Source organism: Cuculus canorus, chromosome 7 (genome assembly GCF_017976375.1).
Source record: "Cuculus canorus isolate bCucCan1 chromosome 7, bCucCan1.pri, whole genome shotgun sequence".
Classification (NCBI taxonomy): Eukaryota; Metazoa; Chordata; class Aves; order Cuculiformes; family Cuculidae; genus Cuculus; species Cuculus canorus.
This window is the reverse complement of record NC_071407.1, coordinates 34088999-34116469: the sequence shown is the minus strand read 5'-3', so window position 1 is coordinate 34116469 and position 27471 is coordinate 34088999. Positions and strand designations below refer to the sequence as shown.

Genomic DNA, 27471 nt, shown 5'->3' with positions numbered 1-27471 from the left:
CCTGTCCCAGGCTGCCCAGGGAAGCTGTGGCTGCCCCATCCCTGGAGGTGTTCCAGGCCAGGTTGGATGGGCCTTGGGCAGCCTGAGCCAGTGGGAGGTGTCCCTGCCCATGGCAGGGGAGTGGAACTGGATGATCTTTAAGGTCCCTTCCAACCCAAACTATTCTATGATTCTGTATTCAGTTCTGGGCAAGACCAGGCAGTGCTCTCTGTCACTCGTGTGCAGTGAGACAAGAGCTGAGACATAATGCATTTTCCACTTACATGTATAAATTTTCCTAGAAGTCTTATGCACATTCTATTACTTTCAAGGACCAATTTTAATTTTATTATGAGCTTCACAACAGTCAAGTCTCTTGCCCGTTTGGAGCTGGCTCCGACTCTGCTTAACCTTGCATTTGAGACAGGGAAAAACTGCAAACAGAGATGATCACAGAAGATGCATCTGTTCAGCCCAGATCACACTGAACTCAAAACATAATCTTCAAAGAACGAACAGTGACAGCTTGAAAGAAAACATGCTCTCACAGGGACATTCTGTCTAACCTTCAAAAAATACAATTACTTAGATGAAACTTTACTTTGGCTTAAAACAAAACTCTTCCAGTTTTTGTAATAGTAACTACGGCTTGTGTCAGGCACACAAATAATCCCCAGGTTTGTCGTTGTAATGCTTATTTTTGGAATAATCCAGAAATTCCCTAACAGAAACAAGAGCCTCAGAGATGAGGATGGTCACAGGGGTCCTTCTGCAATAGGTGCTGGCCAGCTGGGGGTCAGGGCTGAAGGGTACCCACACCAAAGAGCTGGAGAGGCTGCGGAAGAACGCGATGCTGACCACCCAGCAGTTGTGTGACATCGGCACCACTCTGGGAAAGCAAATAGCTCAGAATGTGGGCGCCATGCGAGCTGAACAAAACTCAAACCAATCGCTGTTACGGAATCTGCTCTGCACTTCTTTTACACAGCAAAACAAACCCATTTCTTTATCACATTGGGACAGGGAATGAAGAATGGCTTTGATATGACAACAAACATCTTTCTGTGCAGTGGCTGGACTGAGGTGAAGCACCAAAACTCTTCCCCAGACTGGAGCTGTATCCAAAGGTTATGGTCCCCGTTTAGTGTTTGGTGAGTGGAACCAGCCACTGCAGCTTCTTGAATCCCGGCAAAACCATCACAGCAGAGAAGCATTGCCAGGGAAATGGCAAAACGCATCCAGAACTGCAACTGGTCAAGAAAAAAGGGGCAATTCTTCTCTGTTACAACACCCGACTGCATCTCTCGCAAATGGCTCTACAGAAGCTGCATGAACTGGGCTACAACGCTCTCCCTCACCCAGTGCTAAGGAAAATAAGGAGGTATGATGAATGTAACGATGTGAAGCTTAGATATTATTGTTATTGGATTGTGATAAATAAAGAGTATTTTGCTGAATACAACCAGAACCGGTTTTGAGAAAGTAATCTTTATGGCAATTGTAAGAATACTGTTCAAACCCAGCCTTTTCTATGGCTGGTTTAAAGCCCAGTCCAGCTGAACCAACAGGTTGTGCAAGGAATGTCAAACCTAGAATAGGCATTAGATTTAATGAGCATTAATGATTAAAAGGTTAAACTACTTTGAGTATAGGCATTGATTAAATATAAATATTTGTTAGTGGAACTGAGGTTTTCTTTAAAGAATAAATAGGAATGTCTTAAGAAAGTGATTTCTATGATTGGTGGAGAAACATGAAACATCAGTTTTGATGGAGAACCAAAATCAGACAGCAGAGGTGAACTATCAAGGTGGACTTCCAAGGAGAGCAATGAACAATAGAGAACTGAGAGCACATGGAAAACCACCAAGAACTTTTCAAAGACCCAGGCCTCTCCCACCCATTACCACGTTTTCAGGCATCTCAACAGCTTCCTGCACAAGGTTTTCCACAACCAAGCAGCAGCTAAAAAGCCTACAACTTCATCAGTTCCAGGACTCCAGAATGTTACTAGAATAAATAGATTGTTCCTTGTTGGCAAAAATGCATGGATTCCAATGGCTCCTGTTTTGATGAATAAATTCTACTCTAAGCAGAGTTATACCGCTTTAAAGTTGGTTAAAAAAAGCAATTAGTTTAGCCCCAACCTAATAATAACTCATGTAAATGCCTCCTGTATAATAGCAAACATGCTCCAAGTGAGTCTACCAAAACGGTGCTGCTCACGGGCACTTTTAAAACCTTCCAAGATAGGATATGAACTTGTAAAATAATATTTTATTTTCTTGGAAAATGTACAGGTTTGACCAGGAGCGAGGATCAAGATATTTTATAGTGAGCCAGGCTATAGGCTTGAATGCCACAGCTGTATTCCAGAATAAAGGCTTAGGTCTTACAGCTGAAATGGTGATATGAGAAAAAAAAAGGAAACAATAGGGTTTATTTTTCTTGTGTTTTTTTTTTTTTTTTTTTTTTAAAGCAAACAGCATTTGTTTGTGACCAAAGTAGTACTCAGAAAACAAAAATCTGGATGACAGGTGTTTCAAAGTGGTACAAATGCAGAGGAACAGCCTATTTTAATGTAATATAAAATACTGCAGTCCCATTTTTTTGCACTTCTGGATCGTTCAAGTTAACGATCAAACGCTCTGTCAAAACTTCGTTTCTGGCCTCTGCCTCTGAATCTGTTGTTTCTACCAGAGCCACCACGTCGCCCATTCCTGGAGCCTGAGAAGCTTCGGCTATTGCTTCGGCTATTTCCTCCGCCGCCGCCACCTCCTCCTCCTCGCTGTGATTCCACTAACTCAGGTAATTCAGTCGCCACGCACAAACACCATTGTTTTGAATCTTCCCATTTTGCCTACAGAAAGAAAGTGCAAGACACAGCAAGTTAAAGTCCAGGAATGCCAGTACCGGGTATTTCAGAACTACTAAATCTGCTCCATTGAAAAGGAAAAATTGACAGCTAATATGAGGAATCCCGGTTTCTAACTGAAGTGTTCAATCCTGATTTCAAAAGCATCAGAGCCACCGGTGACCAAATGCACTTCCCATGCTGGAGAAAAACTGAAACTTTCCCAAGGGCTCTATGGAGCAGCCTCGTCAAGGAACTCTTTCCCTGCCTTTCATTTATTAGGAATACCACTCTAATTAATCACTGATCACATATCCACAATCTCTCCTCAACTCCCCTCTAACCCAGAATCAAAGATCATTTTAGGAGTGAACGAATGAGGGTATGAAGAGGCAGTAAGGGAGAAATAGCGGAAGGGAAACCTGGAAGTCTAGGGAATTTTGGCATGGGAATACTAATTCTGCCAAGCAAAATCCTGGAATTCACTTTTCTGAGGAGAGTATTCTGGATGAAAAGAAGTAGGGGGGAATAGAAAAAAAGGGGATTTTACAGTGTGATGAGACTGATTGCCTACAAAGATGAATCCAGCTGCAGTAACAAGGCAGAGAGACTGTTCACATCACCACGGTTCTCACTGCAAGTCTCAATCTACAAATTTTTGGAGACAGGAATACTTTGGGAAAGGAACACTATGCTTCAGTTCCTTTAAACCATCCCTTTTGTCACTAGAGAAGGCAGGATACAGGCTCCGGAATGTTTTCTGCTTAACCCACTTCAGCCAGTTTAACCTACAGCCTGCTGTAGGCAGAAACTTCCAGAAACATACCTCTATTTCCTTCTGGTCTGCTGCAGGAACGTCAAAGCACACACCCTAAAAGAAAGAATAATTTCAATGGCTACAAGTCTGGCCTTTTAATTAACGGCAACTAAAAAAATAAAGCCTGCAAATCTATACGCTAGAACAAAGTGTTTTAAATTACAAAGTGGTTTTGAATAGAGATTTAAGATATTTTTAAGTCTTTGAACACTGAGAGAGCTGCATTTCTGAAAACGCTAATACTGGTGTTTCATCAATGGGCAGGAATGAAGTACGCATGGAAATGTAGGTGGGTTAAAGCACTGGAAAAATAACAGCAGAAGAAGGGACAAGAGAATCACATGTGTTGACAGCACACCAACTAATTCATCAAGATCCCAGCATCTCTGTTCTGTTTTATTGATCTGGGTACGTTGAGAAACAAGAAATACACCTAAAAAAGCACAAGGATGCAGCAAATCAGCAATGGTGCCTAACAACTCAGAAAAGCAGGACACAGGCGTTCCTTGTCCTGTGTGTCACCACAATAATCCTGGACAAACCATTTCATAGAATCATAGAATCACCAGGTTAGAAAAGACCTCTTAGATCATTGAGTCCAACCATTCCTGTCTGCCACTAAACCATGTCCCTGAGCACCTCGTATACCCATCTTTTAAATCCCTCCAGGGATGGGGACTCCACCCCCTCCCTGGGCAGCCTCTGCCAGTGCCCCATGACCCTTTCTGTGAAAAAATTTTTCCTGATGTCCAATCTGACCCTCCCCTGGTGCAGCTTGAGGCCATTCCCCCTTGTCCTGCCCCCTGTCACTTGGGAGAAGAAGCCAGCACCCTCCTCTCTACAACCTCCTTTCAGGAAGCTGTAGAGAGCAATGAGGTCTCCCCTCAGCCTCCTCTTCTCCAGGCTAAACAACCCCAGCTCTCTCAGCCGCTCCTTGTAAGACTTGTTCTCCAGCCCCTCACCAGCTTCGTTGCTCTTCTCTGGACTCGCTTCAGCCCCTCAACATCCTTCTTGCAGTGAGGGGCCAGAACTGAGCACAGGATTTGAGGTGCGGTCTCACCACTGCTGAGTCCAGGGGCAGAATCACCTCCCTGGACCTGCTGGCCACGCCGTTTCTGATACAAGCCAAGATGCCACTGGCCTTCTTGGCCACCTGGGCCACTGCTGGCTCATGTTCAGTCAACCATTACCCCCAGGTCCAGGCAGCTTTCCAGCCACTCTTCCCCTAGTCTGTTGCTGCACAGGGTTGTTTTGCCCCAAGTGCACATTTTCATATTTGTGAAAATGCATGCGAATTCTGAGACCAGAGTAAGGAGGGGAATCACATTCGTTTAAAAGAACTGTCTCTCACCGAGCTTTCCTACAGCGGTTCCAAGACTGTTAAGTACCAACCCACACGTTAACTCACTTGGTGATCCTTCAGTTTCCAGTACCAGAACTATCACAACTGACTGTCCGAAGAAATCCTGTTCCATGTTTTGTCATTAAGCTGTTCTGCTGCCCCTATAGCCACACTATCAACTGCATGAAACCACCCCCTTAGCCCATAAGCATAGCAGAGCCCTAAGCCTCCAAGGTGCCTAAGCCCTGACAAAACAGATTGAGGCCCATCCTTTCACCTTATCAACAGAGCCTGGAACAGGGAAAAAAAGACCAGACATCTCCGCTAACAACGGCAGATACAACTAGGAGACCTTGGTAGCAAAGATAAACAAAAAACTTACCATTTTCCCCTTGAGGAAACACATTCTGTTCACCTTCCTGTCAACATCATCACCCAACAGATCCCGCAGCTTTCGCCAAGCATAGCTCATGTTGTTTATTTCTTCAGAGCAGCGTAGTATCATTGTAACAAAGCCCTACAGAGTAAGAAATCGGGCATGCTCCACTCAATCACAGGAATAAGCTTGAGCACATCCATCAGACACAAGAAATCTGCCAATTTACATGTTGTAAACTCAGTTTTCAAGTGGACACCGGTACGGGCGACCAAGTAGATTTATTGCCACTATATTCTTGCTTTTAGCTAAATTAGTAGTTCCTAGTGGCTGAAGTACAGTTCCCATAAATTAAATCACAAGGAGACAAATAATTCTCCATTTAAACAACAAAGAGGTGTGCTGTTTTTTCCAGCTTCAAGACAAACATTGCACCATACACCCTTACCGCATCCGAGTTCAGCAGGGAGCGCTGTTCAATGGAAGTAGCACCTGAGATATGGGCTAGAGCTGCAGCCAGAGCATTAACTGGTCCCTTCTCTTGTATTAGAAAACGAGCAGATTCTTTGAAATACTCAATAGCGGTTTGAGGAACAGAATCCAGACACCTAAGTAAGTAAAGCAAAAACATTAGATGTATACACTGGTATTTATGAGGCTCTGGAATAGAAGAAAAACAGCAATCCGCAGTCATCAGTTCAGAAAGACAGCAAAAAGTTATCCAAACAGCCCTTCTGAACGAGGAATGCAGGAAGATACAAAGATAGAACATGGCTAGAGACACCAAACACACCTGATGGCATCTTTGCTGGAAGCCTTTATTATATCTGTTGCAGTAGGGACACCAACACGCTTGAACGTAATGCCCTGAAATTTCAAGAGTAAAATACAGATGAAAGTTGCAGACCATAAATCATTCAGTTCTAAAGAAACAGTACTGGACTCCAGTGAAACCATCATTTTTCTTCTTCTTTTCACCTTTTAACTCCTAACTTTTACTAGTGAAAAACACAAGCTTAAGCGTACAGGGGAACTGGTAACACTTTAAAGCTTTTTCTGTACCAGGTCAGTTTAAATGATCCAGTGACCTTAAACTGAAATAAGTAGACTATTTAGGCAGATTTCAGGGGAAAGAAAAAGACCTAAACGTTGTAAATTATTAATTTTAGTCTGATATACTTGGATATAAGTACAAGTTACAGACCCTTTCTAAACGTTTGTGTTTTACATTCCAAGACTAAACCATTTCATCCCAAATGAATACTTGACTGGCAAGAAAACCGCCATATGGAACAGTGCACAAAGTGCAAATACAGCAGTAATTATTCTCAGTAGAGCTACGCGTGTGCAAATCGCTGATCAGTTGAAGCCAGGGCCAACATTAATTGAAAAGTGAGCTTTTCTCACTGCCATAGGTACAACCTTCAACATTAGCTGAAAAATCATGGGCATGAGAACCTGCAACACGGTCACTGCTCCACAGTAACTGACAGTGCACTCGAACTCCACCAGGTAACTGAACCTCACCTGGATGCTTTATAAGCTCTGTTCTGTAACTGAACTATTGAACAACAGATGGAGATTTTACATGCTACCCTCACATACCAGAAGAAATTATTAGATTTCTTGTGATTAGAAGAAAATTATACTTTACCGCTTTTTGTTCCACAAATCTTAACTGATATTCTTCCTTTCGCTGATAAAAACAGATACAGATCCCAGTCCGTCCAGCTCGACCCGTGCGTCCAGACCGATGGATATAGGACTCCACATCCTTCAAAATAAATAGCCCTGTGACTTACCTAATTTATCATAACTTAATCAATTCCTTGCATTCACGTAACTTAGTAGAAACCATTACAATTAAGCCTGAACAATACACAATAACTGCATCAGACAATTAAATCAAAAGCCACTGTTGCACTAAAGTCAAGCAAACAAGCTTTTCCATAACCTTCTAAAAATCACGGTTTGAAAGCCAGACCCATGAGCGTGGGTCAACCAAGTCTTGTTTTGGCATCACCACAGAGAATGAGAAAATATTCTGAGTGCGTATACCTCGGTAACAGCCCACTTGCCCTCCTGCACTTCAACTTGAGTATGGTTTCTGAGGCGTTAATAGTGAATTCACTGAAAAATTACGTTGTTTCTTTTAAACCCTCTTAACTCTATTCCTGTTGGGGCCCCTCCTCATATATGCCCCTACTTGGCAAATCATTCTCGCAAGAAAAACAGGCTCTCTTCCCACTGCTTCCAGACTTATAATCGCCACATAGACGGCCTTGAAGGGAGAGGCTTTGAACAGCCTTAAAAGGCAGCATTTTAAGGAGACCATCTTTAAACATACTGGGGACGGATGCACTCTGAAAAAATCCTCTGAGAACCTACTTCTATAGATCAGGACATTTCTGACCCTTCAGTGCAACGCTGATATACTCCTTTTGCTGAATACCATCACCAGATAGCATTTCCCACTCGAAAACAGAACTATAAATATTAGGGGATACCCAACAAAACCATCTCTTACCTTTGGTGGTGAGCTTTGTACAACCAGGTCAACTTCGGGGATGTCTAAACCCCTGGCAGCAACGTTGGTGGCAACCAGAACTTTAAATGAACCATTTCTAAACCCTTTTAGCGTGATCTCTCTTTGCTTCTGAGGAATGTCACCATGCAATGACTGGCAATCCTGAAAAACAGTATTATTATTGGACTGTACCAAAATCCAAGGCAGTGTTCCTTTTTATGGTTAGCTTTGGGTTCAAGATCTTGGTATTTGATAGATACCGTACAGCAAGATACAGAAGTAGTTTATATTTTCGGTCTCATAGAACGTATACTCTGTACTTCTTATTCATATACCCTTAACAAAGGTAGGAAAACAGAATTGCAATGTGTATCATCTCCAACTCAATCACTGTGACTTATGAAAACTTATGTGACTTATGGCCCTTCCCTGCCATCCAAACCATCTCTGCAAGGCGAGGCTCTTCCAAAACAGTTGTCAACAATCTCTCAGGCGTCCTTAGCATTCATTTAGACATCTTTTTCAAAGCAGTGTTTCTTCTTAACCCCCCTTCAATAGGTTAATTTCCTCCACTACCAATCAAAGGATTAAAATAAAAGTCATCCTTAAAAAAGCTACAGCTTCAAAGATAATATTTAAAATCCAAACATTCTAAAAGTCCTGTATCACAGCAATAATGAGTACAAAGACCAAACGTACAGAAGTTGTTTTCCTCCGCTTCACATTTCACAGCTTGCCTGTAGATGGCTACCACGGTTTCCACACACAAACAGAGAATACTAACACAATGCTCAGGTCAGCATAGAATTCAGATGGTTTTGGATTAATGTAAGCTGGTGAGGCATATATTCTGTTAGCGAGCATATGCCAGACCAGAAAAAAAAAAAAAAAAATCGAAGTATTTTCCTTCTGTTACCTGCCAAGACCAGAGCTGTGCAAGATTTGATATCACTAACACCACCAGTAATGCAGGATAAGGATCTGTGCTCCAGTTTAGCTGCGGGGGAATGTTTAGTGGGAGAAACACTCCTGAACACAGCTATGGGAGATGGAAAAGCTTCTCCTTTCCCTAGGAATATTGTGCCATACTTCTTTCTAGACATAACTTAACCCACCTCCCCAACAAAAAAAACACTTACAGGAAAAGGAATTGCTGTGATATCACCAACAAAAATGAGCAGGCACTGAGCAGGCAGTGCCAGTGTCACTACACACCATAAATGTTTCCACCACTGCTAGAGTGCACTGCACCAGAAATCTCAGGAATGCACCAAAGCTCGCTCACAAGAGATAGCGGGCTGAATTCTGTGTATACATCTTTAAACTCTTCATAACAGCTAATAAACGCCTTAATGAAAACACAGATAGAACTTCTAGAATATTACAGCTCTGAACTCTAATTGCCCACCACCTGCTGGATGACACTGACCAATGTCAGCATCACAGCTTGGTAACTGCTATTCCAGTACCATGAACTGTTATTTTCGTAATTCTCCAAGTCTCAGTTTTTTAATCCAAGACAGGCTTCACTACAGAAAAAATAATCCACAACTGTTTCACTTAATGTCAATGAGAACTCTCCTTTTATGAAAAAAATCCTTTGTAAGCCAGTATCTGCTAATGCAGCCTAGTCCTGAAGGCTGCAATGCTGTAAACTTTCAAACAGTTTGGGTCCTATTAAAGGTTCTTGTTGGCACTTTTGGAACTATCTGACCACCCAGAGAAGCCTACTTTATCCACTGTGAAACACTCTCCTTAAAAGCCACTCAGCATAGGCCTGGTATCAACACAAAGTTGATACATCTCTGAAAGGTTTTGTTACTTAATAGAGATGATAAAATACCTGTTTGATTGAAGCATTCAGAGCCAGCTCATTTGCCTCCTTTTTGGTCTCACAAAAGACAATGGTCCTCCCGTGGCTGCCACTGTAGACCTGAATGACATCTCCGATAACCGCAGCTCTCTGAGACCAGTGACACGCTATCGCCAAATGCTACGGAAAAGAATTCCAGTGTTTAGTTTACATAAAAACACAAGATTGTTTTGTAATACATTGGAAACTGTAAAATCCAGAAATACCAAAGAGTTATACAGTTTCCTGAAGACAAAAATATGCTAACTCATGTTCCTGGAACACGCAAAATCCATAGGGCTCTTATGTTCACTAGCATTAGTCTGACATTAAGCGAAATCATTACAGTAAGAGGAAAAAAAAAAAAAGATGAGAGTCCACAAATCGCTTTTTTAAAGCAAGTGAAAAAAACCCCAAGAAATGTTACACCATTTCTCTGGAGGACAATCAGGGTCAGGAGATTTTATCACAGTTCTATCAACTAAAACTTTATGTCAGATTATAGAATCACAGAATCACCAGGTTGGAAGGGACCCACTGGGTCATCGAGACCAACCATTCCTAACAGTCCCTAAACCATGCCCCTCAGCAGCTCATCCACCCATCCCTTAAACACCTCCCGGGAAGGTGACTCCACCAACTTCCTGGGCAGCCTGTTCCAGTGCCCAGTGATAGTTTCCCTGAAAAATCTTTTCCTGATATCCAGCCTGACCCTCCCTTGGTGCAGCTTGAGGCCATTCCCCCTTGTCCTGTCCCCTGTCACTTGGGAGAAGAGGCCAGCACCCTCCTCTCCACAACCTCCTTTCAGGCAGTTGTAGAGAGCAATAAGGTCTCCCCTCAGCCTCCTCTTCTCCAGGCTAAACAACCCCAGCTCTCTCAGCCGCTCCTCATAAGACTTGTTCTCCAGCTCCTCACCAGCTTCGTTGCTCTTCTCTGGACACACTCCAGAGCCTCAACATCCTTCTTGCACTGAGAGGTCAGAACTGAACACAGTACTCAAGGTGCAGTCTCACCAGTGCCGAGTACAGAGGGAGAATCACCTCCCTGGACCTGCTGGTCACACCATTTCTGATCCAAGCCAAGATGCCATTGGCCTTCTTGGCCACTGCTGGCTCATGTTCAGTTGGTTGTCAACCAACACCCCCAAGTCCTTCTCGTCTAGGCAGCTTTCTAGCCAGACTTCTCCTAGCCTGTAGTACTGCATAGGGTTGTTTGCCCCAAATGCAGGACCCAGCATTTGGCCTTACTAAACCTCATGCCATTAAGTGGAACAATTAAATACAATGTGTTAAAAGCTTTTTTCAAGATTAACATTCTTTCAGACCCATTGATACAATCATGAGGCCTCCAACTGATCTGTCAAAGTAGCTGCTAAGCAGTACTTCAGCAGAAACAATCCCATTTCCTCAGGTCAAGACAATGAGTTCAACTTTCTAGCAGAGAGAGACAAATCCTAAACCTAGAAACGATTTGACTAGCTGTAACGTGCCTTACGCTTCACAAAATCACTCTCAGAACAACTTTCGTCATCACTCTGACAATGTATCTTACGCTGGGATGACCATTTTTAGCATAAATGAAGAGGGAAACGACCTGAAAACACTCCACATCAGATATTACTCACCTCTACTGTCGTAGCAGCCTTTTGAGTTCTTTTCCCAATAAGGTCAATCTGTTCATATTTCAACTTCATGTATTTCTTAGCCACATCGTACACCCAATGTGGGCAGGTTGCAGAAAACAGTAGTGTCTGAGGATTGTCTTCAGAATCTTAAAACACAGAACAATGTCACAAACTTCATGTTTCACCTTACAGATGTATACAAGTTGATTATACAACTCATTAAAAATATTATATTGAATATCAGTATGTAAGATAAAGAAGGCAATTCTGCTTTTTAAATTTATGCATTACCAACATTTGGAGAAAACAAATACTCTAGAAAGTCTAAATATTTTCAAGATCAAGAAAAAGGTTACTATGACCAAAAATCCAGTCTATTTTCAAGTGGTGAAAAGCTTCTAATTCTCTTAAAATGGAAGAAATACAAGTACAACTTAAGGATAGGTGTCAAAAAAAGTTATTTACATATCTCTAGGTAGTAGATTTTAAGCTCTTCACAACACTTCCTCACGTACTGCATTCACAGTATATTTCTTACAATATTTTGCATTTGCTCATTTGTAAACAAAGCTGCCTTGCAACTTGGAGCAGTGGGGCTGTGCAAACCTCGTGAGGTTCAACAAGGCCAAGTGCAAGGTCCTACACCTGGGCCGGGGCAATCCCTGATTTCAATACACGATGGGGGATGATGCGATTGAGAGCAGCCCTGCAGAGAAGGACTTGGGGGTGATGGTTGATGAGAAGCTCAACAGAAGCCAGCAATGCTCACAGCCCAGAAGGCCAACTGTGTCCTGGGCTGCATCCAAAGCAGTGTGGCCAGCAGGGCGAGGGAGGGCATTCTGCCCCTCTGTTCCTCTCTTGTGAGACCTCATCTGGAGTATTGTGTCCAGTTCTGGAATCCTCAACGTAAGAAGGGTAGGGAACTGTTGGAATGGGTCCAGAGGAGGCTACAAAGATGATCCGAGGGCTGGAGCACCTCCCATAGGAGGACAGGCTGAGAGAGTTGGGGTTGTTCAGCCTGGAGAAGAGAAGGCTCTGAGGAGACCTTAAAGCGACCTTCCAGTACCTGAAGGGGCTACAAGAAAGCTGGGGAGGGGCTGTTTACAAAGGCTTGGAGTGATAGGATGAGGAGCAATGGGTATAAACTGGAGAGGGGCAGATTGAGACTTGATATAAGGAAGAGTTTCTTCCCTATGAGGGTGGTGAGGCCCTGTCCCAGGTTGCCCAGGGAAGCTGTGGCTGCCCCATCCCTGGAGGTGTTCCAGGCCAGGTTGGGTGGTCCTTGGGCAGCCTGAGCCAGTGGGAGGTGCCCCTGCCCATGGCAGGGGGGTGGAACTGGGTGATCTTTAAGGCCTCTTCCAACCCAAACTATTCTATGATTCTATGAATTTACAGAAAAATACACCTGAATTTTAGCAGACTAAACTATGAATTGTTTCTCCTACAATTTGTTTAAAAGTTGCAATTACCCTTCTTGTATGCAACTCGTAAAATGTCTTCCACTTGCTCAGCAAATCCCATGTCCAGCATCTGGTCAACTTCATCGAGTACAACATGTTTCACCTTGGTTAGGTCCAGCTTGCCACTCTGGAGATGGTCTTTGATTCGACCAGGAGTCCCAACCAAAATGTCAATGCCACTTCTCATGAGATCAACTGATACACAGAACAGAGGAGGAGTTAGCAGAGAACTGAGGAGCGTTCTATGCATTAGAAACACAGTGATAAAGCTTCTCAAACCATTCCTAAGTACTCTCCTTGCAAATGTTAAGTGAGAACAAATGATGAAAAGGAGCAGAAAACTTGGGGGAAAAAAACCTCAAAACTGCCAAAGCGAAGTTCTGCTGCTCTTCCTGAAGGAAAAAAGAGATTTCTCACCTCCCTTCCCTCTCCCCATGATTTAGATAAAGTGTCGAACAAAGAGCTGCTTTTAACACACATCGGAAATAGTTAGCTTTTCCCAAATTGTCTGCCTTAACTGGAAACTTAAAATCTCCCTTTATTTATTTGACTATCCAAATTACTGAAACCACCTCCTTCCTGAAGTTCTGCAGGAAATAAACAAACCCTAATGTCTCAAAATATGTTAAAATGAAAGAGCTTTCACAGTACAGAAATTCTTCTCTTTACAAATCTCTAGCTATCCCCCATCACACAAAAAAGCCACACTCACTCAACTTTAGGACTAAACATTTTTGAAGAAAATATCAATGTTTACAAGATCCTAAAATACCCAAATACTCTTTATACACACAGCGTTATCTCTTTCACTGTAACAGTACATGCATAGACAAGGAACACCAAAAACATAACTGAGAGCTCTGGCTGTTTCTCACTGGAATAGGAGACATCCTGAGCTACTGAATTCCCCATGAATCCTCTCCAGTTCTCGGGCTAAAATTGCATGTTTGGAAGGATCCAACTGCATTTCTCAAATACGTCAGTCAATCGATGTTTCAATTATTAGTGCAAAGCGTCACTTACTTTGTCCATTATATGGAGTTCCTCCATAAAAACAAGCTACTGTGAGCTTTTTGGTGATGTCCTTGAAATCTTTGGCAACTTGGTTTGCCAACTCTCTTGTCGGACAAAGAACTAGTACCTGGGTAGAAGAAAGACAAATTGATATTCTCGCAATGTGGCTTCTGCCAAGAAACCACCGGACTTCTAATCATTAGTTTAGGTCTCACCATTTATACAATTTATACATTAAAAAAAAAATCTGGTTTACGCAGTTACCTAAGCCAAGATTAGCAAAACACACTGCTGAAGGCTCTTGTAACACCATTAATCTCCTCCAGCATGTGCTCATTTAGGACAGGCTATTTCAATGAGATAGACAGGAGGTACTTAAATCTCATTTAACTTTTGCCCTTGCACAGGTCAGCTACGAGTTTTCTTCCACACGCGCACATGCTGTTGGAGTACAAGACTGAAGGATTTGGATCATGAAAGGTTTTTTTTACACATGCTCAGTTATGCTTCACAGTCCTGCAAGAAGGTGTTAGGAACAGCCACCAACTTTCTCTCAGCTTCCCTGTGACTCAGGGAAACATGTTCAGACTGCAAAGCTGCTGCTGCTCAGCACAGTTCTGGAGCCTGTGCTGATATTCTTGCAGAAGCAACCAAAGAACCATCCTCAAGGAACATACAAGCTTCACCGCAGCGGATGGGCAAGTCACTATCTAAGAGTTTTAACTAAATTAGTTGAATGTCTCACTGCAATACTGCTCCCAAACCAGGCATCATTGCCTTGACAAAAGGAACCTTAAAATCCTTATCCTGTTACTTCTTTCAACATTGAAACACATTACAAAAAAGGAAAGTAGTAGTGTGTTATGGTAGAGTGAGGCTTGAAATCTTTTTTATTATAAGACTTGTGACTCCCTCAAAGAAACTTTTCCTTCTCCACAAGCCTGCACCAAATCTAGAGCCGGCATTCTCAGTCAGCCAGCCAATACGATGCCTATAAACCAGCTAGTACTAGTTTTGGGATGAGTTTCAGGTAATCTCTGAGATGGGTGATGAGATGAAATAAACAGACAAAAGGGAATTCCACTGGGGGATGGGGATTCAATAAGCTTGGGCCTATCTAGCTTTGGAGGGCTTCGTAAGAATTTGGTGAAAAAAAAACACATGGCAGAATGCAGACAGTTCATAAGGAATCTGCATTCTCTGGAGCAGAAGCTTCCCTAGCTGGCGGTGGTCCTAGTGAAAGCCTAGACTATAAAACTTCCCACTATTTACAGGCTTAAACAAACATGTTTGTGTTGACAGCTTTTATCAGTCAGAAAAAGACACTATTCCGTAACTAATTTGGGAGAAAATCAAGCATCTGGTGACCACTGAACCTGAACAGGTAAGGAGACTTAATAAAATTAAATAGAAACATGTCGAACGCCTGTAGTTTTGGTCTCCCTGTACGCAAAAAAAAGGGAACTGGCAAGGGGATAGAGCCATTCTGCTCTTTACTCTTGATCAGAGGGTATGAGGCAGTGCAGGACACAGACAAAGCCTGACAAACACAGTCTTCACAGAATCTTTAATGTGGGTTAGCTTATCCCTGCACAAACCTGCAGGACTTTTCCAGCAGGTTATAACTCTGAATCACTCTGACATAAGCCGAAGCAAAATCAGCATCCTAACTAAGCATAGTTACCTTTGGTGAACGGCCTCTCTTTCTGTCCTGGGAGTCTCCCTGAAGCTTTTCAATTAAGGGAATAGCAAAAGAGAATGTTTTCCCTGTTCCAGTTCGTGCTTGAGCAATTACATCTTTGCCAGAATACACTGGGTTGAAGGTCTTCACTTGCACAGGAAAAAGGTACGTCACTCCTCGAGCTGTGACAAATGCAACAGACTTCCTTAATAAGATCATTTTACAGTGCTCCTGCATACCCTCCGGACGAAATTATCCCAGGTAGAACTTCCATCAACTGCAAAATCCATTTTTTTCTCCCACTTCATCCCACCAGACATCATTGAGTTGGGACAGGTGAAGTTACCAGCCTTTGACAAAAGCCTTTAAATACTGTGGCTTTATATATGTAATCCTCCCCACCAGGCTACGGCAATCTATTTCTTTCAAACAAAACATATGTCAAAACCACTTTGACTCTGCCCTTAATTTTATCTTAAGTCATGCACAAACTAATGTCAAAGATTCTAACTATAACTTGTTTTCCTTTACTCACACTGAAGTAACTGTTACCTGAAAAATTCTCACATGTAATTTTTTTTTTCAGCTTACATCACTTAAAATTCTACTGTAAAGGCTGAACTGGGCAATACTGTGAACAGAAAAGTCTGTATTCAGAGATGTATTTAGAGTAGGCAATCAATTTGCCTTCTGAGAGCATCTGCGCTTGCATATGCGCGAGCGGAGCGCATCTCAAAGCTCATGGAATATGTTGAGCCTAAAAAACACACAATAGAGATCATTAACTTTTACCTTGAAGAAGCTGAACAGTCCCTTTGGAAATAGGAAAATTGGAGAAAGCACCCTCTTTCTGTTCTTCTGTCAGCTCCTGTGAGGTAAAGAACAGACAACAGAATACCATATCAGAAAATTCAAGATAGTGGCACAGCACGTCTGTCACACCCAAGACCAGACCAAGACCTGCAGCTGAAGAGCCTTCTTTGTTTTACTTTCTGTCGGATTTCAAAGTTAGACCAAAGTGATCTGTGATTTAAATGAAGACTGTTTCATAAGTAATGACAAAACCCCGTAAATGCAAACCACCCAAGCTAAATCGCTGAAAACTCTTTAATTAAATTTTAACAATCTATTTAAAAAAATTACCAACAACCTAAGCAATCATGTTGTAATATGCAAGAATCAGGGTTGATAGCTAGTCTGTTTCCCAGTTAACAAGGCGCAGTGATTTACTGATACAGAAATTGATTCCTAAAAGAATAACACGATGAGGCAGAGCATCAAGCACACCTACTTAGTAAGGCATCATTTCCATATGCATTGTAACAGCACAGTGACTGGAACGCTAAGCACAAGGAAACAATGCTAAACCTGGAAACCACGGATGCTTTGTGAAGCATCACTAGAACAAGAACCAAAAGCAAGCAACAGCAGAACATACAGGACGACTTTCCAAAACGAATCCTAGGCACAAGAGGAGGTGTTTCCCTTCAAAAAAAACTCTGTTTCATGTCAAGAAATTTTAAAGGAACCCAAATAAAATGGAAATAGTCAGACAAAATAAAAGCACTCCTACACAAAGATATATAAAGACTTACAAAACTGTTACAACGTATTTCATTACATTAAGGGCCATCTTATCGCAGACAACACATAAAATCAGTAATACACAATTTTTCTTTTTCCACTAGCTAAAAGCAAGTAATTCTTACTCCACCAGAGAAGTACTCATAATGCCAGAAAGTCAATTAAACTACATTTGTGGCAATTACAATCATATCTAATGATGCTGAATCATATCAAAGCAGCTTACTGCAGCTCATCCGCGTGCCAACTGCTACCATGGCACAGGACCGCTGAAGCAAGGAATCCGTGCTGTGCTCATCTAGAACTTCAGGACTTTCATAATTTATGCAAATAATCAACAGAAGAGACAGTGCAAGTAACTTTAAACCCTGAAAATTTAGTGCTTTTTCCAGTGATGGGAGGAAAAAGAGAAAGATGACCTGTTGTAAATTTAACCTTGTTGCAACACAGGAGCTGAAAGTTGAACACACCATCACAACTAAACCAATCGTTAGTTTTACCTGCTCTTGCTCACTGTCACCGTCCCCACTGGATGTTTCACTAGAATTACTGAGTTGTTTTTTGTGGGTGGATTTGATCTTTAAGGAAGACAATTTCGCATTCTCAGGGCTTTCCTCTCTCGCATCACCGTTTTGTTTAACTCCACCATTTTGTTTAGCAACAATCTTTGATTTCTTGCGTTTCGGTGGATCAAGGTCATCCTCCGACTGCTCACTTTCATCCACCCGAGTCTTTTTCTTTTGAGACTTGTCATGACGTTTAGATTTCTTCTCTTTCTTCTCCTTCTGGCAAGGCAGAAAGCAACACTAAGTGAAAAAACAAGATCCAAGCAACACAAAACAGCCAAGATGCTGCAGAAGGGTTGAAACTAAAAGTTTAAGCTGTTTTTTGTGAGGGGGGCCTCATACAGAGCATCTGATGCCATCCCTGCACAGGGCTGATACTGCCTGGAGGATTCTGCCAACTATGAGCCTTCCCTTTCAGGACTCCCACCCACACAGGACCGATACAATTTGTACCCACACAGGACCGATACAATTTGTAGAATATGTCAAAGTGGAACATTTCCAAGTGGAATATTTTGATTTAAGCTAAACTACAGTTAAGTTTCATCTAAGTAGCTGTGGTTCTTGGAAGTTAGACAGAATGTCCCTCTGATAGGATGTTTTCTTTACAACAATGTTTTCTAGAGAGTGTTTGTTCCTTGAACATAATAACATCTTGTGTTCAGTATGATCTGTGTTGAACGGATGCCTCTTCTATAAACACCTCCGTTTGGAGTTTTATCAATCTTAAAGCCAAGGTCAAGCAGAGAGCTAGAGCCAGCTCCAAATTAACAAGTTTTGACTTCTGTGAAGTTTCATAACATTAAAATAAGACCTTGGAAAGTAATAGAAGTGCATAAGATATCTGTGAAAATGTATGCACGTGCGCGTAAGTGGGAAATACATCCCGTCCCAGCTTTTATCTCGCTGCACACGACTGATGGAGATCGCTCCCCGGTCTCGCCCAGGCCTCATGAAGGACGCTGGCTTTCTAAACCTCCAAAACATGCCTTAGGGAGTTTTATTCGCCGGCATTTTCGCTATCAGGGAGCAGGCGACCCCACTGCCGGCTCTAGGTGCCGAGGCCGGGCGGCTGGGCCCAAGCAGCCCGGGGCCCCGGGAAACCGCCGCCGCGCACGTGGCCACCCCCGGTTCAGGCCGCATCCGCCCGCCCAGGGCCCCGCCCGGTACCTTGCGCCGCCGCTGGCCGCTCTCCGCGGCCGCCTCGGTCTCCATAGGACACTCGAGGTCCGAGTCGGTGTCGCTGCCGGCGCTGAACTGGCTGGCTTCAGGCATCGCTGCTCCCGGCAACCACGCCACTATCACCGCCGTATGTCAGGAACTGAGCCCGCCCGGCGAACCGTCAGCCCTTCCGTCTCCGGGCAACCAGTAGCCTGCGCTTCCGTCTCTGGGCAACCAGTCGCCTGCGCTTCCGCCTCCGAGCAGCCAATCGCCTGCCGACCCGGTCCCAGGCAGCCAATCACCAGCCGCTTTCTCCTCCCGACAGCCAATCGCCTGCCCCCTCAGCAGCTGGACTACAAGACCCAGAATGCTTCGCAGCTCCCTCGCGGACTACAAGCCCCAGCGTGCCCCTCAGGGCTTTGGGACTCGTGGCTGATTTGTGCGCTCTCCAGGCGAGGCGATGGCTACGGGGAGAGGGGGCGTGACTACGCCGTAAGAGGGTCGCTATAGGAGAGGGGCGGGCTATGGGCGAAGGGCAGCGCTGTGGGCGAGGGAAGCGAGGAGCTAGGGGCGGGGCTGTGGGTGAGGAAGGTATTGTGACGGCCGGGGCTATGAGCGAGGGACAGGAGTGTCGGTGAGGGGGGTATTGTGACGGCCGGGGCTATGAGCGACCGACCGGGGTGTGGGCGAGAGGCGTGGCTCCGTATGAGTGGGCGGAGCGAAGGGTGATGGGCGGAGCGATGGAGGGGCGGGGTTATTAAAATAGCCGGGGCTATGGAGAAGGGACGGGGCATGTGTGAGGGGCGGTGGGTGAGGGGACCGAGCTATGAGTGAGGGGCGGGACTATGGGCGAGAGAGGGGCTACGAGCGAGGGGCGGGGCTTTTATAACCCCCGCGATAGGGCAGGGTCATAAAAAGGGCGGGGCTATGCCGTAAGGGATTTGCTATGGGGCGGGGCTATGGGCGAGGGGGCGTGGTCACACCGCAAGCGGGTGTCTCTAGACAAGGGGTGGGGCTATTGTGGGGGACTGGGCTACGGGCGAGGGGCGGGGCTGTGCGGGATGAGGATGGGCTATGGGTGGGGGGGCTATGGGCGAGGGGCAGGGCTATGGATGAGTGGGTTATTGGTGAGGGGGCGGGGCTATGGGACATGGGGCTATGGGCGATGGGCGGGGCTATGGTGAGGGGGGTTTATGGGCGAGGGACGGGGCAATATAGGAGGGGGCGGGGCTATGGAGAGGCGTGAGTCTATCGGGCATGGAGCCTATGGAAACGGCGGGGCTATAGGCGTGCGGACGGGACTATGTCGTAGGCGAGTGGGTATGAGGAGGGGGCGTGGCTACGTGCGAGGGGCAGGGTTGTGAAACGGGGCGGGGTAACATCAAGGAGGAGAGGCTACGGGCGAAGGGGGCGTGGCTATGCCGTAAGGGAGGTGCTATGGGCGGTGGGGCGAGGCTATGACGTTAGAGAGTTGCTATGGGCAATGGGGCGGGGCTATGGAGAGGGAGGGGGCTACGGGCGAGGGGGCGGGGCTATGCCGTAATACGGTTGCTATGGGCGATGGGGCGGGGCAATGGAGGAGGAGGTGTTACGGGCAAGGGGGCGTGGCTAGCCGTAAGGCAGTTGCTATGGGCGGTGAGGCGGGGCTATGCCGTGCAGGACTTGCTGTCGGAGATGGGGCGGGGCTACGGAGGGGCGGGGCTATTATCGAGGGGGCGTGGTCACACATCCAGTGACTATCTACACTCACGGGGCGGGGATACTGAGGGGGCGGGGCTACAAGGACGGGGCTGAGGGCGTGGCCACAGCGCTGGGCGGTGCTATGGGCCAGCGGGGATCCGGGGGGCGCTTCCTCCCCACAGAGGATCAAGCCCTCGACTTTGTCACTTGACGCGTCCAAGATGGCGGCGCTGCGGGCGGTGAGCGGTCCCCGCCGGCGCCTCGGGCCCGGCCCCCCAGGGGTTCCGCGTTAGGGGAGGCCGTGCCCCTTTAAGGCCTAAAAGGGGGATAGGTGGGGGGCAGACCTGGGTGGCCGAGCCTCACCGCCCCACACGAATGGGGGACAGCTTTTCTTGCCCCGTGGCCCCTGCCCGGGTTGGGGGTACAGGCAGAGCGGGGAGCCTGGCCTGGCCTGGCCTGGCCTGGCCGTGCCGCCCCCTTTTCCTCCAACCACCTGTGCTGGGGGGCTGCCCCATCCCTGGAGACATTCCAGGCCAGGCTGGATGGGGCTCTTGAAGTTGTCCTTGCTCCCACTGAGGGCTTGGATTCAGTGACCTTCGTGGTCCCTTTCAACCCAAACCTTTCTTTGATTTCTCTATAGCTAAATCCTGGTATCCTGTTGTTCCCCCATCAACTCCTGAGCCTCCTTGGAGGAGTGGAGATGGAGGGAGGGGCAGAAACCCGGCAGATTTCCTGTATCTCATTGCCTCCCTGCTCCAACCCCGCAGGTTTTGGGGTGCCGGGGGGCCCCCCTGCCTCGCCCCCTGCCCAGGCAGAGCCGGGGGGCAGCGGGGGACCTGCTGCAGCGCCTGAGCCGCTGGTTCTATGATGTGGAGGCGATGCTGGCATGGACAGAACAGCGGCGACGGAACCGACTGCGGAACAGGAACGCGTGCGTGGATCTGGGGGCAAGGGGGCAATTGTCGAGCAGGAGAGGAGAGGCTGAGTCAGGCCCCCAGCTTGTGGGGTGCAACTGGAGGGGCTGGATTGGGGCCCCACACATATGGGGCTACAGAGGTAGGATTGGGGTTTCCCCTACTTGTAGGGTGTGGGAGGAGGGGCTGGATTCAGCCCCTCACATGTGGGGTGCAGGCAGAGGGGTGGTGTTTGTCTTTTGCTCACCTCTCCCTCCTGCAGGCGCTGTGGCTACCTCAGGGACACCTATGGGGACAACGTGGCAGCTGCCGTCTTCACCCTGGCCTGTGGCGGGGGTGTCAGGTGAGCTTCTCAGCTTTGGGTGAGATCCTCCCCTGAGCTGAGGATCTACCTCTGATGCCCCCTGCCTTTCCCAGATTTGAGGGTCAGGAGCACTGGATGCGTCCGGAGCACCGCTGGCACGACGAGGTGCTGCGTCTCCGTCACGTCCCTGTGGTGGCCTTGGACCTCAGTGGTTCCACCCTCACCTACGATGGTTTGGACAATCTGGGTGAGCTCTGAGACTCCCCTGGACCTCCCCAAACCCCTTTGGCGACTCACCTGATCCTGCTGAACCTTCCCCTCTCTAGTTACGCTGAATCAGCTGCAGTACCTTGACCTCAGCGGATGCCCTCACCTCGACGACTGGGCGCTGTCGCGGCTCCATGTTTTTGGGGATACCCTGCAGGAGCTGTCAGTGGCTCGGTGTCCCTGTGTTACTGAGAGAGGCCTGGCCACCCTCCACCACCTTCGGTGAGCACTGGGGGACAGGGAACCACAGCGATCCCCCTTTCAGTTCCAGCTGACCACCAGTCTCTGTCCCTACCCCCTCACACAGGAAACTCCGGCGCCTGGACGTGGCAGGGGTGCAGGTGGCCAGCCCAGGGCTGGTTCGTATCCTGCTGGAGGAGGTGCTGCCAGAATGCCAAATCCTGGGCATGGACATCAAGGACAGTGTGGGGACAGGAGCTGGGGGCGAAAACCCCCCTGCCTGAGGCTGACAAGGTTTTAGGCTGTATTAAATGCCTGGTGGCTGCATGCTGCTTCCCCTCTTTCTGTGGATTTGGGTTTTCTTGGCAGCGGTTGATGGGTTTCTCTGCTTTTTTACCTCATTCAAAGCGGTGCTGGATGTCCCTTGGATCCCAGCTGCATTTTGGGATGATGACACCCCGTAACTGAGCGTGGGAACCAGGGAGCAGTGGCTGGATGGCTGATCTGCTCCTGAAGGGGTCTAACCTGCTCTCCAGGGTCTTAATTCCCACCTCAAGGAGGTGAATTCCCCCTCGAGGTGTTTAATCCCCCCTCAAGGGGGGTTAATTCTCTTTTTGCAAGGGGCTTATTCTCTCCCCAAGGGGGCTATTTCTTCCTCCAAGCATGCTAAATTCGTCCTCCAGAGGGATTAATGCCCCTCAAAGAAATTAAATTCCCCTTCCAAGGGAGTTAAATCCCCCTCTCCAAAGGTGCAGTTCCCACTCCAGGATATCCATCCCGTAGGGGGATATGTTCCCTGTGCCAACGCATCAACGAAGCAGTGGGATGAGCCCCTCCAGGTTTATTTGGGGGTCACTTTAGGAAGTGGTTGAGGGGAGATTGCTCCCTGTAGCACTGCAGAGGCTGTTCCAGGGTCACGTGCTGCCGGCATCTCCCAGGAAAGGGTGCAGAAGAGGAGCTGCGGGTTGGACTTCTGCTCCTGCTCCCCCTGCTTAAATGGCTCCATCACCTTTAGGGCAACAACAGTGCCTTTTCCTCCCCAAAATCCCAGCCATCCTACTCCCTAAAATCCTGAGTTGACCTGCCCCTAAATCCCAAGGATCCCCCTCCCCCAAATCCTGGGGTTCCCTCCCCCAAAATCCCAGAGATCTCTCCCCAAAATCCCAGGTCTCCCTGCGCCCTCCTCCCAAGTTGGGATTCTAGTCCCAGCTCACGTCCCCAAGCCTCCGGCACCACTCCTGGGTTGGGATCTGGGATCCTCGTCTCCTTGAGCCCCCAGCCCTGCCTGCAGGTTGGGTCCTGGGTCCCTGACTGTCTACAGGATCCTCCCACTGGAACACTTTTTCCCCTTATCCTGTCTCTTTTCCTGCCCCATGGGGGGGTTCTGGGGGTGAGGCTGGTGCCAGGGCTGCTGTAGGTGAGACGGAGCAGCGAGATGGAGGCTGTTTTTCCAAAGACCAATGATTTAATTTACACTGAAGTACTACAATGCACAGAACTCCTTAAAAAACTCGGCATGCACAATAAATGCAGTACAAAATTATGGTATAGGACTCCGGTGTTCCCGGTATTGGTGGGAGGGGAGCGGGGCTGGGATTCAGAGGTGCCCAGCTGCATTTTGTCTTTCCCCCCCAAAAAAAAAGAGGATTAACCACCCTGGGCAGTGGATTTTCCCCAAAATGTGGATTAAAACAGGTGGGAACGGGTCGATGTGATGTGGCTGAGGGTTCCGTTTGTCTGTCTGGCAGCGGTGCCGTGTGGATCAGGCCCCTGGCTGATGCGAGAGATGGGGAATGGATGGGACATGGGGTCCAAAGCAGTGTTGTGGACCATTTCCTCAGCTTCACATCCTGCTTGATCTTCAACTCAAAGCTGATCCTACTGCGTGCTCCATGGGTTTGGATAAGGGGGGTTTGGATATAGGTTTGCTCCTGGAGGACAAAGCATCTTCATCCCCACCCGTGGAAGGGGAAGCCTCAGCCCAGGTGACAGAGGGGGAGCTCCTGCTGGCCTTGATCCCCAGTGTAGGGGAGCAGGGGGTGCCACCTGCACCATGGGCACCTTCAGGTTCCTGGGAGCCATCGCTGGAGCTGGAGACCAGGGATGCCAAGAAGGAGAGGCTCTGCAGGCGCTCTGCAGGCGGGAGGATGCCCAGACGTCCTCCACTGCACGGGAAACTCCACATAAGGCATCAGCGCCAGCACAAAGCGCTGCCAACTCATTGAAATTTTCTTTTACATATTAAAAAAATCATTATAATTCTAACTTTATCACAAAATATTCATTTTGCTGAGGTGCCGTCTGGTGGAGGTGCTGGAGCAGATATTCCCCTGCAGACCTGCAAAGACCGCCAACAGCACAAGGAAGGGCATGGAGACCATGAACAAGGCCCCTGTGCCTGACTCCAACCTGTCGGTCAAGAAATCAACCACTGCCCTGCCCCCATGGCACTGATATTTTTCCAAAAAGACACCCAGGAGATGGTGATGTTGATCCTCTCTGTTGGAAAATTGTACTGCTCCATGTGCTCATGGAGGTATCACACCTCAAAGGCAGAGAAGAGCAACACCACACACAGCCTTCCCTAAAACCCACCCCACCACCAGCACCACATAATCCTGGGAGAGTTTGGCCAAACAACAAACCAAGTAGGTCGAGGAAAAAAAGGATGTAGGATTTTTTCTGACCCAATCAATCTGAAGAAGAGAAAAACCACCCTGAAAAGGGTGCTGGAGGTGAAGCCACAGACATAGAGGATGGTGATCCACCTTCTGTTTGTAGTTGTTGGCTGTGCCCATGGGGCTGTATTTCACAAGCTGATGAGGTGCTCACACCTGCTGTCCCACTTTTTCTGGAGTTAAAGCACGGCACGAGGCAGGGCGGTGCTGTTAGAGCCCGCTCCTCTGGATTGTGATGGCTGGAAACCAGTGGGTGTCCAAGTAATGAGGAGGACACTTGACATGACTGAACAAAGAAGAATACAAAGTGGAAATGAAGAGTCAGAGGGCCAGGCAGAAGGGATGGAAAGGCAAAGAGAGAGATGAAGAGATGGACAAAAGTCAGAGGGCCAAAGGGAAGGGGAAGAAAGAGGCAGATGGAGACCACGTTTGAAGGCTTGAGAGAAAACCAGAAACAGATTTGGAGCTGGACAGAGGGATGGAGAGAGAAAGAGAAGGTTGGAAAGCTGGAAAGAGAGACAGAAAGTGGAAGAGAGATATGCAGACCCACACAGAAGAATGAGAGGGGGAGGAGAGGAAAAGGAAGATGAAGAGTCAGGCAGAGGACTGGAAGGATGCACAAGCAGCAAGGGAGGGGTTAAAGAAGGACTGTAATAGGAAGAGGCAGAGGGATAGAGGGGTGTGGGATGTATGGAGAGAAAGGAGAGATGAAGAATGAATGAGGAGGGCTGCTGGAAGGTTAAGTTTTATATAAAACCAAAGAAAAATAAACCTTCAGTATAAATAAGCAACAGAGTACACACAGTAGACAGTTGTGGTTTTTTTATCTACAATAGTCAACAATACAAAGAAATACGATATAAAAGGTTTCTTGGTCAAAAGCTTACTATGTATTTGGAACATCCTATCCCCTTATCACAAGGGTGATCAGATATAAAGAGAGTAAGCGTAAAGCTTTCCGGCTTTCAAGAGCTGCCGTGATCATAAGACTGAAGGATAAAACCTCTCAAGTTTGTTCTCCAGAACAGATATTTGAATAAAACAAAGACTTACAAAAAGCAATTATGCTCCACCACCAAGCATATTTGCTACAGGGAGCACTGGGATACAAAAAGAATGCAGCGAATACTGAAATCTTCCCTTACGTCGCTTGTATGTTTTGAATAAGTCTGTCTCTGGGAAAACTGAGGTCGGTTTGCATATACTACCTAAGGAAACAAAGAGGTAGGGGGAAAAATTCTCATGGATGGGATCATTTCATAGTCATTGTACCGCACAGTGACTGAGAACAATGTTCCTGAAGATGAAAAACAAACTCCCTCCCCAGAAAGTGCCCTGAAGCCTGAACATCTTCAGGAAATACTTTTGCTCCTGGATTTTCTCTCTGCCCTGATCTTCTCAGTTGGTATTTCTCTGAGGGAGAGGGAGGCTCTCATGAAGATACTTCATGCTTCCATGCTCTGAGAAGTCAGAAACAACATGATTGTCCCCCCTCAGCAACCACTTTGTAGTTAACAGTCCTTCAATTCCCACTGGTCCACGTGCATGGATACGGGAAGTACTAATTCCCACTTCAGCACCTGCAGGAAACACATCAGATAAAGGTAGTTAATCCTCCAATGATCACCTCATAGTAAGCAGTTTTGCATCTTTACGTAAAATCCTCTGCCTGCTTTTCTCTCCTCCTTTCCAAATGCCAGAGGTTATGTTTACCTGTTCTAATTTAAAAGTCAGAGGAGCTTAACTATTACATTATAAACTGTAATGCTTATGCTTCTGGCTGCTAGACTGCTACTTTTAGAGAGATGCAAGAGGGAGAGGTATCTTTGACTTATTTCCTGAGGGTTTAATCTTTTTTCTTTCTTTCTTTCTTTGTTTGTTTGAAAAAAGAGCTAATTCAGTCAAAATTGTGATCTAATGTCCTATTTTAATCAATTTGAGGAGATACTGCAGGACCCTAACTAGAATGTTTTAATCCCACGGAACACTGAGTGTTCCAGCAGACACAATAATAGCCTGCTACAGAGATTTCTTTCCCAGGAAAGAACGTTTCCCTTGTCTTCTGTAATTCACAGCAGGTGCAGATGTTTGTTTATGCAACAGATACTCAGTTTGGTTTCTGCCTTTCAGTCCTCAACTCTTCAGGGCTGGGACACTGGGCAGCAGCTCAATCTGCCCGGCAGGAACGAAGCATTCCTTATATCATTAGAAAGATAAACAAAAGAAAAACTGTTCAACGACTTCAGATCCTGTGTTTCTTTGTTCTATCATTTCATCGATGCAACTTACTTTGTCCTGATTGAACAGAGCTTCAAAGGGTCCAAACCATCTTTGCTCCCTACCACTAAATTAGTCTACAGAGTCTGTACAGTGGCATTAGTTAGTTCTGTAAGGAAAGCGATAGTATAGATTCATAGAATGGTTTGAGTTGGAAGAGACCTTAAAGATCATAGAGTCATAGAATAGTTTAGGTTGGAAAGGACCTAAAAGATCATCCAGTTCCAACGTCCCACTGGCTCAGGCTGCCCAAGGCCCATCCAACCTGGCCTGGAACACCTCCAGGGATGGGGCAGCCACTGCTTCCCTGGGAAACCTGGGACAGGGCCTCAGC

At 46.5% G+C, this 27471-nt stretch overlaps 3 protein-coding genes across 6 annotated transcripts in view; 1 reads left to right on the top strand and 2 right to left on the bottom strand.

Moving 5' to 3' along the window:
* Positions 1 to 1870: 1870 nt before the first annotated feature.
* LOC104063116 (nucleolar RNA helicase 2) lies at positions 1871 to 18980 on the bottom strand. Its single transcript, XM_054070871.1, has 15 exons — positions 18847 to 18980; positions 17611 to 17895; positions 16319 to 16394; positions 15530 to 15708; positions 13855 to 13972; positions 12841 to 13026; positions 11372 to 11517; positions 9739 to 9888; positions 7896 to 8057; positions 7023 to 7142; positions 6162 to 6235; positions 5817 to 5976; positions 5375 to 5509; positions 3660 to 3704; positions 1871 to 2839 (listed from the first exon to the last, which is right to left on the bottom strand). Exons 1-15 carry the CDS (start codon positions 18949 to 18951, stop codon positions 2612 to 2614), a joined length of 2169 nt encoding a protein of 722 aa, XP_053926846.1. The 5' UTR covers positions 18952 to 18980; the 3' UTR covers positions 1871 to 2611.
* Positions 18529 to 22509, top strand: DMAC2 (distal membrane arm assembly component 2). The gene is made up of 7 exons (XM_054072246.1): positions 18529 to 19329; positions 20700 to 20756; positions 21285 to 21448; positions 21694 to 21774; positions 21849 to 21982; positions 22062 to 22224; positions 22310 to 22509. The coding sequence occupies exons 1-7, from the start codon at positions 18529 to 18531 to the stop codon at positions 22464 to 22466; spliced, it is 1557 nt and encodes a 518-aa protein (XP_053928221.1). The 3' UTR covers positions 22467 to 22509.
* A 3158-nt stretch (positions 22510 to 25667) lies between these two features.
* ALDH18A1 (aldehyde dehydrogenase 18 family member A1) overlaps positions 25668 to 27471 on the bottom strand; it is a 32057-nt gene continuing 30253 nt past the window's right edge. For all 4 annotated transcript variants that reach the window (XM_054070867.1, XM_054070869.1, XM_054070870.1 and 1 more), the window contains one exon: positions 25668 to 26440. In XM_054070867.1, coding sequence (XP_053926842.1) covers positions 26259 to 26440 — 182 coding nt within the window. In that variant the 3' untranslated portion in view covers positions 25668 to 26258. The remainder of the gene's footprint in view (positions 26441 to 27471) is intronic.